General features: G+C 44.9%; 1 protein-coding gene across 4 annotated transcripts in view; it reads right to left on the bottom strand.

Annotated features, from left to right (window-relative positions):
• Positions 1 to 16,359, bottom strand: part of LOC119157899 (WT1 interacting protein) — an 87,742-nt gene that overhangs the window by 14,648 nt on the left and 56,735 nt on the right. Inside the window, exons 1-2 of one of the 4 annotated variants that reach the window (XM_037409277.1) lie at positions 14,869 to 14,875; positions 11,181 to 11,248 (exon numbers count right to left, since the gene is read on the bottom strand). Coding sequence is in view for 1 of the 4 variants with exons in the window: in XM_037409276.1 (XP_037265173.1) it covers positions 11,181 to 11,248 (68 nt within the window). In the remaining 3 variants the exon portion in view is untranslated. Of the gene's footprint in view, positions 1 to 11,176; positions 11,249 to 14,868; positions 14,876 to 16,359 lie in introns of those variants that run through there. The other 3 variants (XR_005107695.1, XM_037409276.1, XM_037409278.1) reach the window with 3 other exon arrangements.

Here is a 16,359-nt window from a genome sequence, read left to right as displayed (position 1 = left end):
TGGAAAAGACTAACAGCCTCATATGCCAGCAGCACTGTTTTCTACATGATGGTATTACTGTGGACACTGCTGTTTAAAGGTAAACAATAAATGATTTTCTCTACATTTTTGTAGCTTACCTGTCAACTTCTGCTTTGCAGTGTTTGTTCTTAACTTGGAGAGTTCAAACAGGCCTGATGTGCTAAGTTTTCAATCTTAGAAGCAGGACTTACAAACTTAGGCTTAAAATACTAATTGGCAACCTCTGTCTTTGAAGCACTTTATTATTACTAACCTTCACAAATCTTGTGTATGCAATGAGAGAGAAGTTGTGACTTGCTCCAGACTGCCAGACAAGGCAGAATGGCCTCTTTTTTATCTCTCAGCACACCTAAGAGCCTCCCTGATGGTGGGTTCCCAGCATGGCTGGGTGGAAGCAGCACTGGTCCCCCACAGCTTGTGAACTAGGTAACCACAAGAGAAGGAGAGGTTACGCTCTGCAGACTTGTAGCCTCTTTTATGGCTAACCATAGCTGGAGGGGGGAAAAGAGCTTTTGTGCACACCAGTCCTCCCTCACAACATGAAGACGTGAAAAACAGACTGAGGAGAAACAGTGAAGTAATACAGGATGATAAGCAAGACCCTAGCAGAGAAGCCAAATCACAGCTATGCCTCCTGTACACACAGTATTTTATACATACAGTTTCATTCGTGATGCAAGCAGTACTCAGCTCAATTCTAGCCTCACTCTAAGGGTTTCATATGTGCCATTAAAAAAAAAATATGTTGGCAGACCAGTAAGATGATGTAAATACAGACTAATCTCAAACTAGACAGAAACATTCAGAAGTCTACAGACAGTCTGTACCTAGGACAAGTAAGAAGCGTGATTTTGAACTTTCCCAAATATTCATTATAGATGGTCATAAAGCATATATAAAAACACTGAAAGAAGTTGTTATAAAATGAACTGTTCTGAAATTCAAAGCTGAAAATGAAGTGTTACCCTTCGCTCTCACTTCTGTGACTTAGAAATAAGATGCCAGTTACAGGGATGCAAAGAAAACAAGCACATATTGAAAAGCTGGCATATTATTTTTCCTGATTTCTTATTTTGGACCCTACTGTTTTCTCCCATATTTACCTTGTCCTTGACTTCTCTTCCAGGATAATAAAATCTCACTTCATGTGCATGAATCAAGACATTGTAATCAAGCTCCCCAATGATACTTACATAATATAAGACTCTGGGAAGCGAAATAAACCTTGAGAAATATGTTAATTATGTTAGAAGAGTAAAAATAAAGTAGAAGACTTGGCTGGCTGAATTATTCTTTTGTTTGCTGTCCAGTATACTTTGATTATCAAACAGGCAAAAAGATCTCTAATGATTCTGTCCAAGAGTCTTTGTTTCAATGTAAGAGGAAAACAAGTCCCCTTCTGTCCTGAATATTTAGGCCTGTTAGTGTCCTCCTGTGATAATCTTGGGGTTTATAACTCTTCTGTCTAATGTGCAATATATCCAAAAGAAATTAACAATGAATTTTGAGCATATAATGAACAATTATGCATGGAGGATAATCCCACCAAGTACTATGAGAAACAATTTCTCCTGCCTGCCCTCAGTCCTGTAACCAATCTTGGTTGTCTACCCAGGGTCTTTTAAAGTTTGATGTTCTTCTCGCCGTGATTTTTGAAAGCAAAAACATTCAGAAAACAGCATGCCTGAAAAAGGCTTCAGGACCCAAAGTTTCAACCTTAGGCAACGTCAGATCTTTGAAAAGACAAGTCGCTGCTTCTCCTTCGCATGCCTAACCGTGCCCAAGGAGAGGCTGATGTACTTCCCTGCTGTTATGCACTCAACAAAACAAAACCTTCCTCCTGGAAACAGACCCTGGAATCTCATTCAGGCCCACTTTCTTCTTTGATGAGGATGTTCAAAACCTGCTGAAGGTTTGTGCAAGCAGATCGAGTGGGTTACATTTCAGTAGGTGTGGCAGCTGCTGCCCCGGTAATGGTATGAAGCTGTAAAAACTACAATTCACTGTCACAGCACTGCAAAGTCACTGAATGCGATTGCTCAGCCTAGACTTGAGATTCCTACCCTTTTATGTTTTAAGAGCTTTTGAGAAGATGATCAGGAGTTTTTGCCAAAATGCTTCAGGCATTTAATTCTGAAAACTAATTTCTGAATTGGGTGCTATGCTAATAATGTATTCCAACCCCAGGCCGCCTGTAATCCCTCACAGACTCTCTTCTCCTTGGTTTCCCATTAGCAGAGCATCTGTCTTCTCACTGCTTTATTGTTTGCTCTCTGCATGGGACCCTTAGTACATGGGACACAACAATGCAAGAAATTCATGGGATCACATTAAGAGAGGGAGAAAATATCAAATTTGGTTTCATGCAGATGGGGTTTTGTTATTGTTGGGTTTTTTACACACATATTTAAATGCAGCGATTAAACTGAACTGAACAAAATGGGGCCTTCCCTGGCTCAAAGATACGGGAGCCTTGTGGCAGGTGGCAGAGATTAAACCAAAGGAAAACAGTCCAGAACTTTACTCTTCATCCCACTGAAACCCTTTCATATAGCCTGTTGCTTCACCCCCTCTTGCTGCCAGTGAGGAAGCACTACCACAGCAGCTATCTCCTTGCTTCTGTGTTTCCGCTTTGTTAAGTTTGAAGGAGATGGGTAGGGCCAGGAGGGACTTCATGTTCTGCACAGAGGTAACAGTTGGTCTGGCCACACACAAAATTCTGCCAAAAATCAGGAATTCTGCTGGTAGCTAACTTGGCCGTAACAGTCAGGCATTTTATAGCCTCTTGGGAATAGCCACTTGCTTCCTAGAGAGCCTACAGAGACCCATGTGCAAGCACTCACCAAGGCTGCTTTCCGTCTGATTAATTAAGAGGCAATAATGATTTTCTTAAGTAGATCTTCCTTAAACTCCTGTGGAAGCTTTGCAGTGACAATGATCAAGAAAAAATCCTGAAGCAACAACTTTAACTCTGCATCATATCGCACAGCCCAAAAATCGATTAACTTGATTCACACTGTACAGCACTTCGTATCGCAGAGCACTATACTCTTGCTGTGGGTTATTTATTGCCACTGCTACTACCTATTATGTACACTGCAAAAGAAACCATCTACGTTAGAATGTACCCTCCTGGAAAAAAAATAAATCTGGATTTTATACAGAACCGTTGTTGAAAAATTTCAATTCAAAACATAACAGCAACTAATACCAACATTTACTAGAGAAGTGGAAACACACCACTTTCTCACATGTTTTTTTTCTAACTCTCCCATAGAAAAAAATTAATGCTTTCTGCTTACAAGTGTTTGGCAGGAGTTACACATAATTAGAAAGAGCTCTAGTTCTTTTAAGTGTGCTTCAGTTATTGTAATTTACTTTTCAATGTAATAAGAAGAAAAATGGGACAATCTGACATTTCGGATCACCATCTCAGGAGGAAATAGGGGAGTGACTACCTGGTGTGAAACCAACTGGACTTTGTAACACGCTCTTCAAAACATTCCACTAGCAAATGTGAAGTACGGGACAGTTGCAAAAGCTAGTCCACAGTGATCCATCTCAGAAAAAAAAACCATCCTTGTCTCTCCTTGTCTATTTTGTCACGGCCCAGAGAGTGACGCCTGTGGCCCACTTAACAATCCATAACCCGGTTCAGGGAACACTAGGCATCTTCTTAGTGAATACAGACCTTATTCACACATTGACATTTCATCACATTATCACCTGGGCCTAGGTACTGCCTGAGTTTTGCTCTTTTATAAACCTGAGAGACTTTTCTGGACTCCAGTTGCTCTCCTGTTTCAAAACACCAATTTTCTTCACTTAGCTGACCTGCAGTTTGCCATGTCCTGCAGTATTTGCAACATTCACCCTTAGTTTCTCAGCCTTGCCGCCAAATTTTTACATGGCCCCTAGCTTTAAAAATGTGTCCTCTGGGAAAATTCCGGGGAGAAAATCCAGATGCCCCTGAAGTCAATGGGGCTTCTGCCACCAGCTTCAATGGACTTGTAACTTCTTGATACAGGGTGCAGCACTACAGTGTTGCGTTGCCACGAGAGGTGAACCCAAACCGCCAGCTCTGCACACTCTTCATGCTGGTTCACATTCAAGTCCAAAGTGCAGAGGCCAATCAGTATTTGACTATCCTAGGTATTTTGAAATTTAAATGTTAAGCTCATCTGTACGTTTGATACAATTCAGAATACTCCAAATAATCATCATTACTGCCAGATTTAGTTATAAAATAAAACCAGGACCACTGGCATACTACAGCCTTAGGAAAAACTAAGGAAGGAAAGTATTCAAACTTTTTTGGCAGGGAGGGGCTGGAGTGAGACCCACACAAGCAACAACATGAACTTCACTCCCTCATGTGCCAATTACCGTAACACGTTATAATCTGTTTGCCTTTGTTTTTGGCGACAGTATTTAGAAGCACAGCAACGCTCGGCATTCCTGATGCCTCTGGAACTTGTAGGCACCTCCTGTCCCAACCTACAGCCACCAGTGCCTTGAGAACGCTCACAGACTTCTTTACACTTCAGTACATCAGAAGTATTGCAGCAATTCCCTTTCCAAACTTTGATTCCATCACTGCGTTAAACACATCAATAAACAGCCCTGTCTGTCCGTTCTCTGACTGGTGTATGCATTTTAATAGCAAGTCTCCTAAATAACAACATCCGCACAGTTATCTAGAACTCTGTTTGCTCTGTGATTCCCATTAGATATGGACACAAGCTGCAACTTCAATCATTTACCTTCTCAACTGAGTCTTTTTTTTCCTGAGAGAGTCCTGCTTAGCAGCAATGGGGTCTCTGACCAATGTGCTAGTCCCAGTGCTCACCTCCCAAGGGGAATCTCCAAACGTTTATACTCATTGAGATGGAAAATCAAACCTCTGACTCCAGCTTCCGTCACACTAAATAAAAACTACCTTCCTAGGGCCCTAGAAAGTGGGATGGGCCATTTCCCACACTGCCAGGCTTGGAAAACAACATATGCACAAACTGAGAATAGCTTCATTAGCATTAATATTCACATTGCAGCCATGTCCAGGGGCCCAAATTAGGGTAAGGGTCTTCTTGCGTTTGGTGCTACGGGAGATGAAGGTGCAAACCAGCTCTCATGAACTGCCAATCACCCAGCTAGTCCTCTGTTGATACCCCATCCCTTCACCCCATGGAAAGCTGATCATTGCCATTTGTCACCTCCCTACCAGTTCTGCACACCCTGATCCTCTCGCATTTTTAATTTCATAGAGAGTTTTACAGTTGTGGATGTAAGACGAGGCCCTGTATGTTCTCTGTAGCCAATTTTTGCCTTGCAGTGGCAGCTGTGGAGCAGAGAGGCTGCAGCTGTAGCAAGGAGGACAGTGTCCTGAGCAGGTACCAGTCACTGGTGTAGGGGAGAGAAGGATCAGAAACCCCAGTAAACTGGATGGAGAGGAGAAAGAAGACCTGAAAGACAGCGTGCAGGGCTGCAAAGCACAGCTCTGCTGGGGCTGTGGGCTGCTTGCCCTCCTTCTGCCACAGCCTCAGCCCTTGCCTCTCCCTGGCAGGAGGGCGTGTGGCCAGGGCAGGGAGCTGCAGAGGCACCAGCATGCAACCATCACAGGGGCTGGCCACACTCTGGGCTGGGAAGGGCAGAAAGGGGATGCCCAAAGGCCTCCTGGAGGCTTGCAACGCACCAAGCCTCTCTTTATGGCTGGCATGCACAAAATGTAGGTTTTAGAGCCTCTCTCTTTAAGGATTTACGGGCAAAGTTACAGATCTTCCTCCAATCTTACTTACTGAAATGGATGAACAGCTTTAGATGAAACTTTCAACAACTAATGACAGCAAAGTTAGCAGAGGCAAAAACCCAGCGTGAACAAGTTCAGCCTAAATGTTTGAATTTGGCAAATAAGACAGTGAAAGAGATAAACTTAAAAGGGAAAGTTTTGGATGACCTTAATGCTATGCACTGCAGCTTGTGGTGTCTGTAATAGGTTATTTCCAGAGCATCTGAGTGTCTTCCAGTAGTGCATTAAGCAATGTAACTAACATCTGTCACGAGGTTCATTTTCACTCACACCTCCCTGGAGGGAAATTCTCTCATTTCTTAACCTCTGCTGGACCCCCAGTCAATAATGTTCATTACCTCCAGAGAAAAAGTCTATCAAAAAGAAAAAAGAAAAGAAAGAGATAATAGATCTAAGATTCAGGCTGCTTTGGTGACATTTTACAGTCTTTTTTGCCAAGAAAAACAGTAATTTCTTTTAAATTTCTTTACATGATATTTAAGCACTGAAAAGGAAAGACAAAATTATTGAGCTATTTTTCCTTCACCCATGATTATGCAGCAATTTATCAACAAAATGGAACAAGAACATCTGACTGGGATTATTTATTATACAGTAAGGCATTTATTTTTTTTGTTCACTTCACCAGGAACAGTGTCCCTGTTATGGCTAGTTAGCCATCTGTGTCCTGAGAGCTTTCAGAGAAGGATTAAACTGTCATTTGTTTTATTTCCTTTCATGAAATAACTATCCTAACAGGGCTGAGGCAAGACTTGCATATTGCTGGACTCGCTACCTTAAGGTCGCATGAAAAAGAGTAACTGGATCTTCCCTGGAGCTAAAGCAAAGCAATGAAACGTTTGGGGGTTTGGTTTTGTTCTTTTTACTCCTTACACTCAGTAACATGCAGGATTGCTACTGAAGTGCTCCTGCTGGAAACTGCATAGATTAGACAATCTCTATGCCATGCTTAGGCAGAGATGGTATTATCTGTAGGTTTTACTTCTTTAAAAAAAATCTGATTCATTTTCTACCTTTGGTCAATAAGGCTTGGGTTTAAGCACCGATCAGGGCTGGAAGCAGGAGGGTGACAAAAGTACACAAAGAAGGAACAGGCATGCCATGTCCTCCAGGCGCTAAGGGTTTACCAGCCCTTACCCACTGACTCACAACCCCACACACAGAAGGCTGGCACTGTTGTCACAAGGATGGCTGTGGCATGTGGCATCCCTTCCCCGTTTACAACTCCACCAGTGGGTCTAAAAACTTCTAGCACTTCTTCCCTGGAAAGAATGAGAAAAATAAGCTGCCTGATTTAGAGAAAGATAATCTGTGCCCTCAGTAAGAGCAAACATGTGGGAAAACTATTTGCTAGAAGAATGTACCTTGCAGCTATTGCCAAAGGCTTTGATGGGTGTATCTGTGCTTTGGATAGCTTTATGGCTGCACAGTGGAAATTGCCCATAATGAATAACATCTACATTTCTCAAACACCTTTCGTCCAGGAATCAAAAGCACTTTTCAAAGAAAGGGCCATATTTTGAATGCTTGATGCTAGCAGCTCCTTGTGTCACAATTTTATGGACCGACTTTTGGAAACAACTTGGTAGCCAAAGCTCTCTGGCACTCACTATGCTTTAAGTGACAACTGAGCTCTCTCAAGAAATGGAAGCCACACGGCATTTCAGTGCTGAAGTGCAACTGCCTCTGGGGTGGAACAGACACACCCTGGAGTGGCTGGCACCAGCGCTGTGCTGAACCTTGAAAGGGGCACTTTAGCCAAGGAGGGCAAGCCCTGAGTTTAAGACAGGAGCCAAACATTTATAAGGATCTGATAATGGCTTTTCTCAAGGTCTTGGCTTCAAGGACCATATGTAATACTGCAGTGAATTCCATGTATCACCTCTGATGGAGAGAAGAGCTGATCTGTCTTGAGTGAATGGGAGTTAAAGAACCAAGTATCTTGTATGAGCCACCAACTACAGCTCTGGAGACTGCGCTGGTAGGAGCTGTTCTGTCACAGAAACCAGCTGTATTGCGGGAGAACTGAAATACTGACATCTATAGATGCTTCAAGTCTAACAGTTACAAGAAGAAGAAACCCATAAATAATACCTATTCTTCCCTAAAATTTCCTTCGTTGACTAGTTTACAGCGAGAACGAGTTCAGCTTTTCTGCCCATCGCTGTTCGTGTGCTGTTTACTGCAGTCCCTGTGTCTGGCCTGGCCTGCGGGATTTCCCCAGTATGATGCCCCAGATGACAGGGAAGGACCTGCAACGAATTAATGGGATACACAGAGCTAGCAGTGGGGCCGGACAGAGCTCTGCAAGAACTGCAGCCCTCGGTACTGCCTTCTGAGGGTGGGAAGGTGACAGGCTCTCCTCCAGGTAGCAGGAAGGCTTCAGGCCACTCTACCCCTGCTCCCCATTTGCATCATATTTGCAAGTCAGCTGCTTCCCATCAGCATGCCTCCTGCTGGGAGGGCAAATGAGGGGCTCATTCAGACCACTGTGCTTTGGCAGGACTGTGCGCAACCAAACATCGACCCCTCACATCTGTCCCTGGGAACCGATGGAAACATCACCCTGCTGTTGCAAGCTTAACCACGTACACACAGGCCCCTCCAGCTGTTACTACATGCATTCCACCAGTGACCCCAGCATGACAGCACGGTACCTCCTGCCCAAATTTTCTGAAGCTGCTCTGCTTTCCCATTCCTGCTACGCTTATGCCATATTTGGAAATAACCTGGTCACAAGCTATGGGGTTGCAACTCCACAGAGCTGTGACCAGGCTCCCAAACCTACAGGAGCATCTAGTTCTCCTGATCAGTTCCCAGGCAAACAAAAGCCAAGGAAGAGCAAGAACACCAATGAGAGACACGACTTTCTTAGAAGGAATACAATTATAACGTAGGTAAACTACCTCCATTTACCTCCCCAAATTAAAATAATCTTTTTCTTACGCTCTTAACTAAGAACGAGACCAGAACGTGATCCGCTCTGCTGCTGACTGCTATTCACTGGCCAGAAAGAGGCTGCAATGAGCCAAGAGACAAGTCCCCCAGTGCAAGAATGGTTGAAGGCAGGAGCATGCACTCACAGTGGCTGCTACAGCACAGAGCAGAGGCTTGCAGAGAGGGAGGACACACACCTCTGTGGAAGACCTGTGGATTCAGGGCTATGGGACAACTCCACAGACCGTTACAATGCATAGCAGCTCCTGTAGCTCTGCTGGCGCTCTCTTCTTGGCCTGCACAGCTTGCATGGTAGTGGTCAGAGGACAGAGTGCAAGATCAGCCTAATTCACCCTCAAGCAGTATTTTTTTTTTCTTTTAACATCCCCCACCCCTAAGTCTTTAACTTCCCTCACGTACCACTACCATACTCTCAGCAGGGAATCCATACATGAAGCTGCACTAAGATTTACACCTCTTTACAGAGAGGACTGGGGTTTCCAAGTGGGGTAGCAAGATCTGGGAATATGAAGTAGTCAAAATAATCTCCTTTTTAATTGCTACTTTTCAGCCTTTTCCTGAGAAAAGCTTTTGAGCTTTCCTGTCCACAGAACTCTAAATTAGGCAAAGTTGTTTTGTTTTATTAGGGAAACAAGACAATTCCTAGTATTCTTGCTATGATGTTTGCAGGGTAAGCTGAGAGAAGACAGAATCACTTTCTGAGAAGCAGCTGGCTTAACATAGGCAGGAACAATGTCAGAATTTGATTTCTTTTGCTGACTTTAACACAGCAGTGAGCCCCTCAGTCTGCTTCTCTCCCATCCCTCTGTGCTACTGGGAATCTGCTAAGACACGCCTGGGGGACGTTTGGGCTTCTAAGTCTGTGCCTTAAATGTCCCAACAGTTCCCTAACTTGCAGAAAGTTTATTCCTATCAGGTTCTTAACTTCCATTTTCTTGGGAAAATCACTGCAAGTATCTCCCGTCAGAAGCCTACTACAGAACATGTCTAAGAACTAAAGAGGTTTCCCCCTCATCCCTCGAAAACTGAATGTTGTCCAAAAGACTGAAATTTTTAGATTTTAAATCTCATGTTTATGCTGAAATTACAAGCTAATAACAACAATCATGTGATTAAGTCTGGATGAAAGGTTTTCATCATGCGGAAAGTACATTCCAACACAGTTAAAAATAAAAATCTCAAAGGTTTGAACCCCTCCACCTCTCCTCCCTCTCCCTGTGCTTCTGCAGAAACACAGGAAAGAGCGAGCTGAAAAAAGCAAGGGAGAAAAAAAAAATATCTCAAAAATGCAAGCAAAACAGTAACCCATTTCAATTATAACAAAAACCTTATTTTCTGCACAAAATACAATTTGCTCTTTTCAACAGGCTCCAGCTGTGGTAGGCTGAGAGTAAAGGTGTAACCCATGAAGGCAAATATGGCTTATATTTTAGGAATTTCCATAATTTTTATGGATTGCATTGATGAGAAATGCATTTGCACACTCCGAACTGCCAGTAACATTTTCGTTGTGGGATATACTTTGAATAATTCCTTTGCAAAAAGCATGGCCATATATTCATTAGAAATAGAAAGTCATTCTGAAGACCCAAGCTTCTAAATGAATGGTATTTCAGTAAATGAAGGTGGTATACATTCAACATACTGATTCTCCAACTCATCATTCTCTAAGCTAAAATGTATCATTCCTCTCCAATTTCAATTCCCAGCCATGCCTTCCTCTTAATCTTAATTATAAATGGTCTGCCACTTATCAAATCATTCTTGTGTACTGCACAATCCTCACCCTTAATTGCACAAATATTTTATTTTTGGAACAACACAGCTCAGCAACAAGCTTCATTTTTCTTTTCATGACTCAGTCTCTATTAAAGCGTTTATAAAAGCTCTGTGCGTATGGAGAGAAAATTAGTTGCTCCTCCGTGGCTAACAGTTTTTAGCTAATCACAATGCAGCTCCACATCACTCGGAGCACAGCAGTGATTAAAACTGTGCCTGCAACAAAGCAACATTGTACACAGCGATGACGTGCTCCAGTCAAAAACGTCTCCCCTCTTGTTATGATTGGTATTCCCCAGATGTTTGACTTTGAGCTCTAGCTTGGCAGGCAAGGCTTTGTGGCTGCAATTCAAGTCCCAGGCTTGAGCAGCTCCAGTGTTTATTCTCATAATTTACACTTTGTGATGGCTTATGGACAGTTACGTACTTGGTTTCATAGCCACCACTTCAAACCAAGGGCCTGATCCTGCCTTTATGGAATTAGTGGTAAATGCTTCCCAATTCCAGTACTGGCAGGAGGCCCCAGATGACTAAACAGTCTCTCCAAGCAAACAAGCCAATATAAAAGAACAATCTGGTTTAAAACCAATAAAAAAATGCCGGAAATCTTACTTACTAGGAAGTCTTCTTCACAGTACACCTTGCCATTGACGTTGTAGAACGCTTTTCCTCGTAGTCTTCTCCCTGTTAAAGTAGGGTACCATCAGGATTTTGTGCTGCGTCCCCAGACCCGATGTTCAAGATGCAAAGTGAAAAGCACACCCCGCTGCGCTGCCTGCAGGGCCTTCCTGGCCCCCCTCCCCCCCGGAGGGTCCATCCAGAGACATGGGTGAGGGCTGGGCTCTCGGCTCCATCCTGCCTTCAATTCCTTGTCAACTAACGTGATTTCTAAGTGCAGGTTGTGGAGCCCAGCTGATACCAGTTCCTGGAAAACTTGTAATCTAAACCCAAAAATTACTGTTCTCGGGAGAAAGGCTCATTTGTAAATTGAGACAATTTTCTTAGCAGGTGAAATCACAGCAGGCATATATCCACTGCAATCAACATCAGCGGTGTGTTTGTCTCTGAAGGACCAAACAAGGGATACTGCATATGGATGTCCCTGTCACCTTTAAAAATATTAATACATTAATCAATGCCACAGCAGCTACACCCACAGCCTGCAATACTAAAGCAGTACAATGCACACATGACAGAGGGAAGGGCAGAAAAATCACACTGAAAACAAGAGATTTCATTTTCAGGTTTGAACATCTGCCATTTCATTAGCACTTGCAGAACTCTTACTGACAAAGCCTGTGATCAACGTTAACTGATGGCTCCCTTTACAGCTAAGAAATGCACAACAGACTCCAGAGAGTCCCAACAAAAAGGATTAAACCCAGGAATTCAAAAATGCTCGAGCCCAACCAGTTTTTAGATACAGCCGATCAGATCTGTCTCACGCCAGAGCTGCTCCACTGAAGGCAACGCCATTTTATCAGTGTAAAACCAGAGAGGGAGAAGGGAAACCGCACTCATCCTGACTCGCTGTGTTTCCCCTCTGTGTCAGGGTCCCGCTGACCGAAGCTCCCAAGACGTGGGCGCTCTCACAAGCCGTGCACAGCCTTGGCGAGCGGATGGCATGGTGCCTACTACGGGCTGCGTACCAGCTGCCGTTAGTAGAGACACAGAGCAAGGAAGAGGGCAAGAGGCTCTGTATTTACAGGTCAACAGATGACTACTCCCAGGTCACTGCCGAAGCTTTTATTCCACAGAACAAGCTTAGATGCCTCCTACTGAGGCAGAGTAGCTGCACCATAAACACCGCTGATCTTTGCAGAGGGCCTGACTCTGAGGGTCGGCGAGCTGAGCCAGCTGGCCAGGCACAGAGGGGGCAGGAGCGCTCTCCACGGTTTCCATAAACAACATTGAGGAAAATATGATTAATTTTCAGTGCTTTAAAGTGCCTTTTACACGTTGCCACTGTGATCTGATCCTGGGAAACAGTGTGTGGCACAAAGAAGTTGGGATCTGGGCTGATGCTTTTGGGAAATCACATGCTGCATGTGGTTGTCTGGCGGTTTTACTGTCGTGGCCGAGGGAAATGCTTCTTTTGTGTGCACATTCTTGGGCTGTCGATCTCACGGGCTGCTGTCTCCATACTGCTGGTAGGTGGAGTCAGCTCTTGTTTGTCTTCCCAGCTGCCTGGTAGCTCTGGTGGGGACCAGAAGCCGCATAGCATGGGCAATGCACTGAGACTGGTCCCATCTCCTCTGAGAGTCTTCGGTAAAATTGGTCCATCCTACACGTTACACAAACAAGGCGTGGGGCTGGGACTGCAATCAGGGGGTCACAGGGTCTCTCTGAACTGATGCAGGAGCAAACCATCTCTAGATCTTCTCTCCTGCTTACCCAAGCCATTTTTAAACCTCTCCAGTGAAAGGTAAAGGAAAGGTAAATGGAAGGGAGGGAAGAAAAGGGAAGAGGCCAGAATGGCTTCTTAAAGGACACGTTGAGCTCTGCCAGACCCAGCCTTGATAAACAGCTTGTCTTTAGATGGTGGAAACAAAGTGGCTGCACCCAGAACAGGGACTTGCCTTGAACGAGCTGATGCAGCGCTCCCACCTTGCTCATATGCACCGCCAGTGCAGAACCACTGTGTTTATTTCAGGTGGAGAAGCACTGGCCATCACCCTCACCACATACCCATCGTGGTTAGCATCAGCAGGAGATAATTACGAACAAATCCTGAACTCCAAGGAACGGCTTAATTCCAGGAGCCATCAGCATCTCCCAAGGTGCTCAAGAAGGTGCACGAGGACCCATACATCTGGCTTCGTATCCCAGTGTGCAGAGCCTGGCAGTGCTAAGGTTGACAGAAACACCCCCAGTTCTGGTCCTGTTGTTCCCTTAGCCCAGCATCACCGGCAGAAGCCAACGGGGTCAGAGCTTTCCCAGAGGAGGAAGGAGTGGGAAGCCTACCACCCAAAGCAAACAAGGCAAACCCAGTGTTTTGGACTGGCTCTCAAAGGCACTGATGTTACCAGATGCGTTTGGCAGCTGATTGCCCTGCAACTTGAAACAACCTAACCTCACCCCAGCAGAGCAAAGCTGCAAGCCCCCACCTCAGCTACTGCACAGATGTGAGCCCCTGCTCACTGCTCACACCCCGCTCTGCAAGCCCCCTCCGCCTGCCAAACACCGACAGCTGGCCTCCCCTGCCATACAGCTGACGTGGTAAAACCAGCTCCATTTTACACTGCACTCGCAGAGCAACACCTTTCAAAACTGAGGAAAACTACAATTTTCCCCATTTTACAGCTAAAAAACCAAGCCACCTATTAGGGAACCGGCTTGCCTAAACTCTTAAAGCAGGCAAGCAGCTTGCTCACATGATAATTACTATTATTAGCAATAATTAATAAGATTGACAGGCCTTTTACCTTAGAAGAATTTCATTCGGGGATCGTACAATAATTATATCATAAACAAGAAACAGCAAGTTATCACACAAACAGCTGTAGCTGCGCTACATTGGCTTCCACATACTGCATTTTAGAAATAAGGGCAAAAACCAGGCGTTCCATTTGCCCTCCAGAGGAGTTTGCTAAATGACAGCACTGAACACGGTCACACAGCAAACTCTGCGAGTGCCTGGGCATCATGTGAAACCTGCAATGTAGAGGGAAGTGCTGGCAGTTGCAGCCAGGGAGACACAAAGGAGAGCATCAAGGAGATGCAGTGCTGGTACCTCCCAGCCCCAGGGCAGTGGCGCAGCACCTCAAGGTTAGGGCACCTGCCCCTAGCTTGATGTACTGGACAAGGTGGTTTCACCCTCCAAGGTCCTGGAGTAACTGGGGGGCCTGCACAGCACCAGCCTGTTCTGTGTAGCTGTAACTACTACTGTCAATCAGGCAGAGAGAACAAATTAAAAAACCCCTAATGTTGCTTTAGCCAGCCGAGTGAAGTGCCTGGCCAGCTAGACAAGGTATTATCATCCTGCCACTGGTACACGGAACCTGCTGCTTGGCTTGCCTTTGAATGACTGAGTATAGCTAGCTGAGCCTGGGTTACTATTTGCTTTCATAATACTGAAACAAAAAAGTCAAGAGTTTCTGACAAAACTTGATGCAACTTGCTGATCGCTCATTATTATTATAATGAGCTCTTATAATGAGCAGCCTAGCGCAGAGTTCACAAGTACGGGGTTTCACAAACACTGTGCTGCTTCCCTCCTTCTGCTGGATACCCACCTTGGCACGCCTGCCCTGTCAGACCAGTTTTGAACAGCAGCAAGGATGAGGCTCCATTTCACACCCGACCAGAAGAGCAGCAGGTCGGCCAGGAACGCGCAGGGGGACCATGGGATGGGGCAGAAGCCGCCCAGCCTGCAGCCCGCGTGCAGGCACGTAACACCAGCTTTCACAGAGAAACCCTTTTTTCCCCAAGTGCTCTTTAGCCTTGTTTTACTGTAGAAAATTAAGCTTAGGCACTCACTGTGACAATAAATGCTTGTTGCAAGTAGGTTTTACATTTCTTGACTGACACCCACACATCTGAGGGGTAGCAAGTGCCAGGAAAAGTGGGTTCCACCACCGCAGGTGGGAGGCAGGCAGAGACCTTGCAAATGCTCCAGCAAAGAGTGCAAATATTCATGTAGATAACCTAGCAGTCAGTAACACGCAAGCTAGAAATTACTGTGTCCCAAGGAACAATCTCAACCGGTGTTTGCAACCAACGTGACAAACATGCAAAAGAAGGCAGGCTTTTGAAACTTTTAAAAAAATGTATAAAATCAGAATCAGCTCTAGGTTTTTAATACGGGATTTCACATTTAACCAGTTTATGAGTCTCTGGTATTTAAATGTGTCTAGCAATTACTTCCTGCACAATTTTTATCTCCTATGTGTGGCAGACTGAAAGGAAGGAATGGGAAAGCTGCTGCTTTAGCAGAGGATTCAACTCAAAGATTCAGCTTGCAAAAGGAAAACCCACCCACAGCTGACACAGGCTGTCCGCAGCTATTCTCTCCAGTCTCCACAACACTTCACTGGGTGGTGAAAACACACCAGCCAGGAAGCCAAGATAGGGTAAAACTTTTTCCAATGCTGTTTCAAAAGCTGCATCAGGCCCTCATAGAACAAAATGTGAATGAGACCGGGTTTTACGGTCTTGAGGAGGTGCTCCAAAAGAGCACTGAAAACCTCCTGCCCCCTCCGCTAGCCTGGAAAGCATCTGCCAAGCCCTCCCTGCCGCTGCTGGCAGTGGGGTATTTGCCTATAGGGAGGTGAGTTTATCAAGTCGCAGCCTTCAGTGGTAGATCTCTAGTCTCGCATGGGATGATGCAACCACATCAGGGGCTAACACCCCCCTCTTCGCCTTTGTAAGCCAAGAGATAGCAATGTCTCACTGTCACAGCATGGTTATTAGACCTAATTACTGTTTGCAGCATGCTTTGAAGTTGGAAAGTGCCAAGCATTATTATAATATTTTAAGTACTTTGATGATTAAAAACACACAACTGTTGGGTAATAATCATGATTTACTAGTATTGTAGTGTAAGCAACTTCATGTGAGAAGCCTGCATTGTCTCAGTGCCTGACGCTACTTAAAAACAAACAGCTCCCCTCTGACATAATGAGAAAGCTGCAGCCCCAGCCTCGCCTTCCAGATAACGCCTGGTGCATCCCTGTGACTACCAGCAGGCTGAAGAAAATAGACCAGTGCACCTTGTTGCCATCATGGTATCTCTCTTGATAGTCCTGTGATGCATGTGCCTCTTCTTGTAACTGTGTGTGGGAAAGTTGCGGCGT

This window comes from Falco rusticolus, chromosome 15 (genome assembly GCF_015220075.1).
Source record: "Falco rusticolus isolate bFalRus1 chromosome 15, bFalRus1.pri, whole genome shotgun sequence".
Lineage (NCBI taxonomy): Eukaryota > Metazoa > Chordata > Aves > Falconiformes > Falconidae > Falco > Falco rusticolus.
This window is presented reverse-complemented; position numbering and strand designations above follow the sequence as displayed.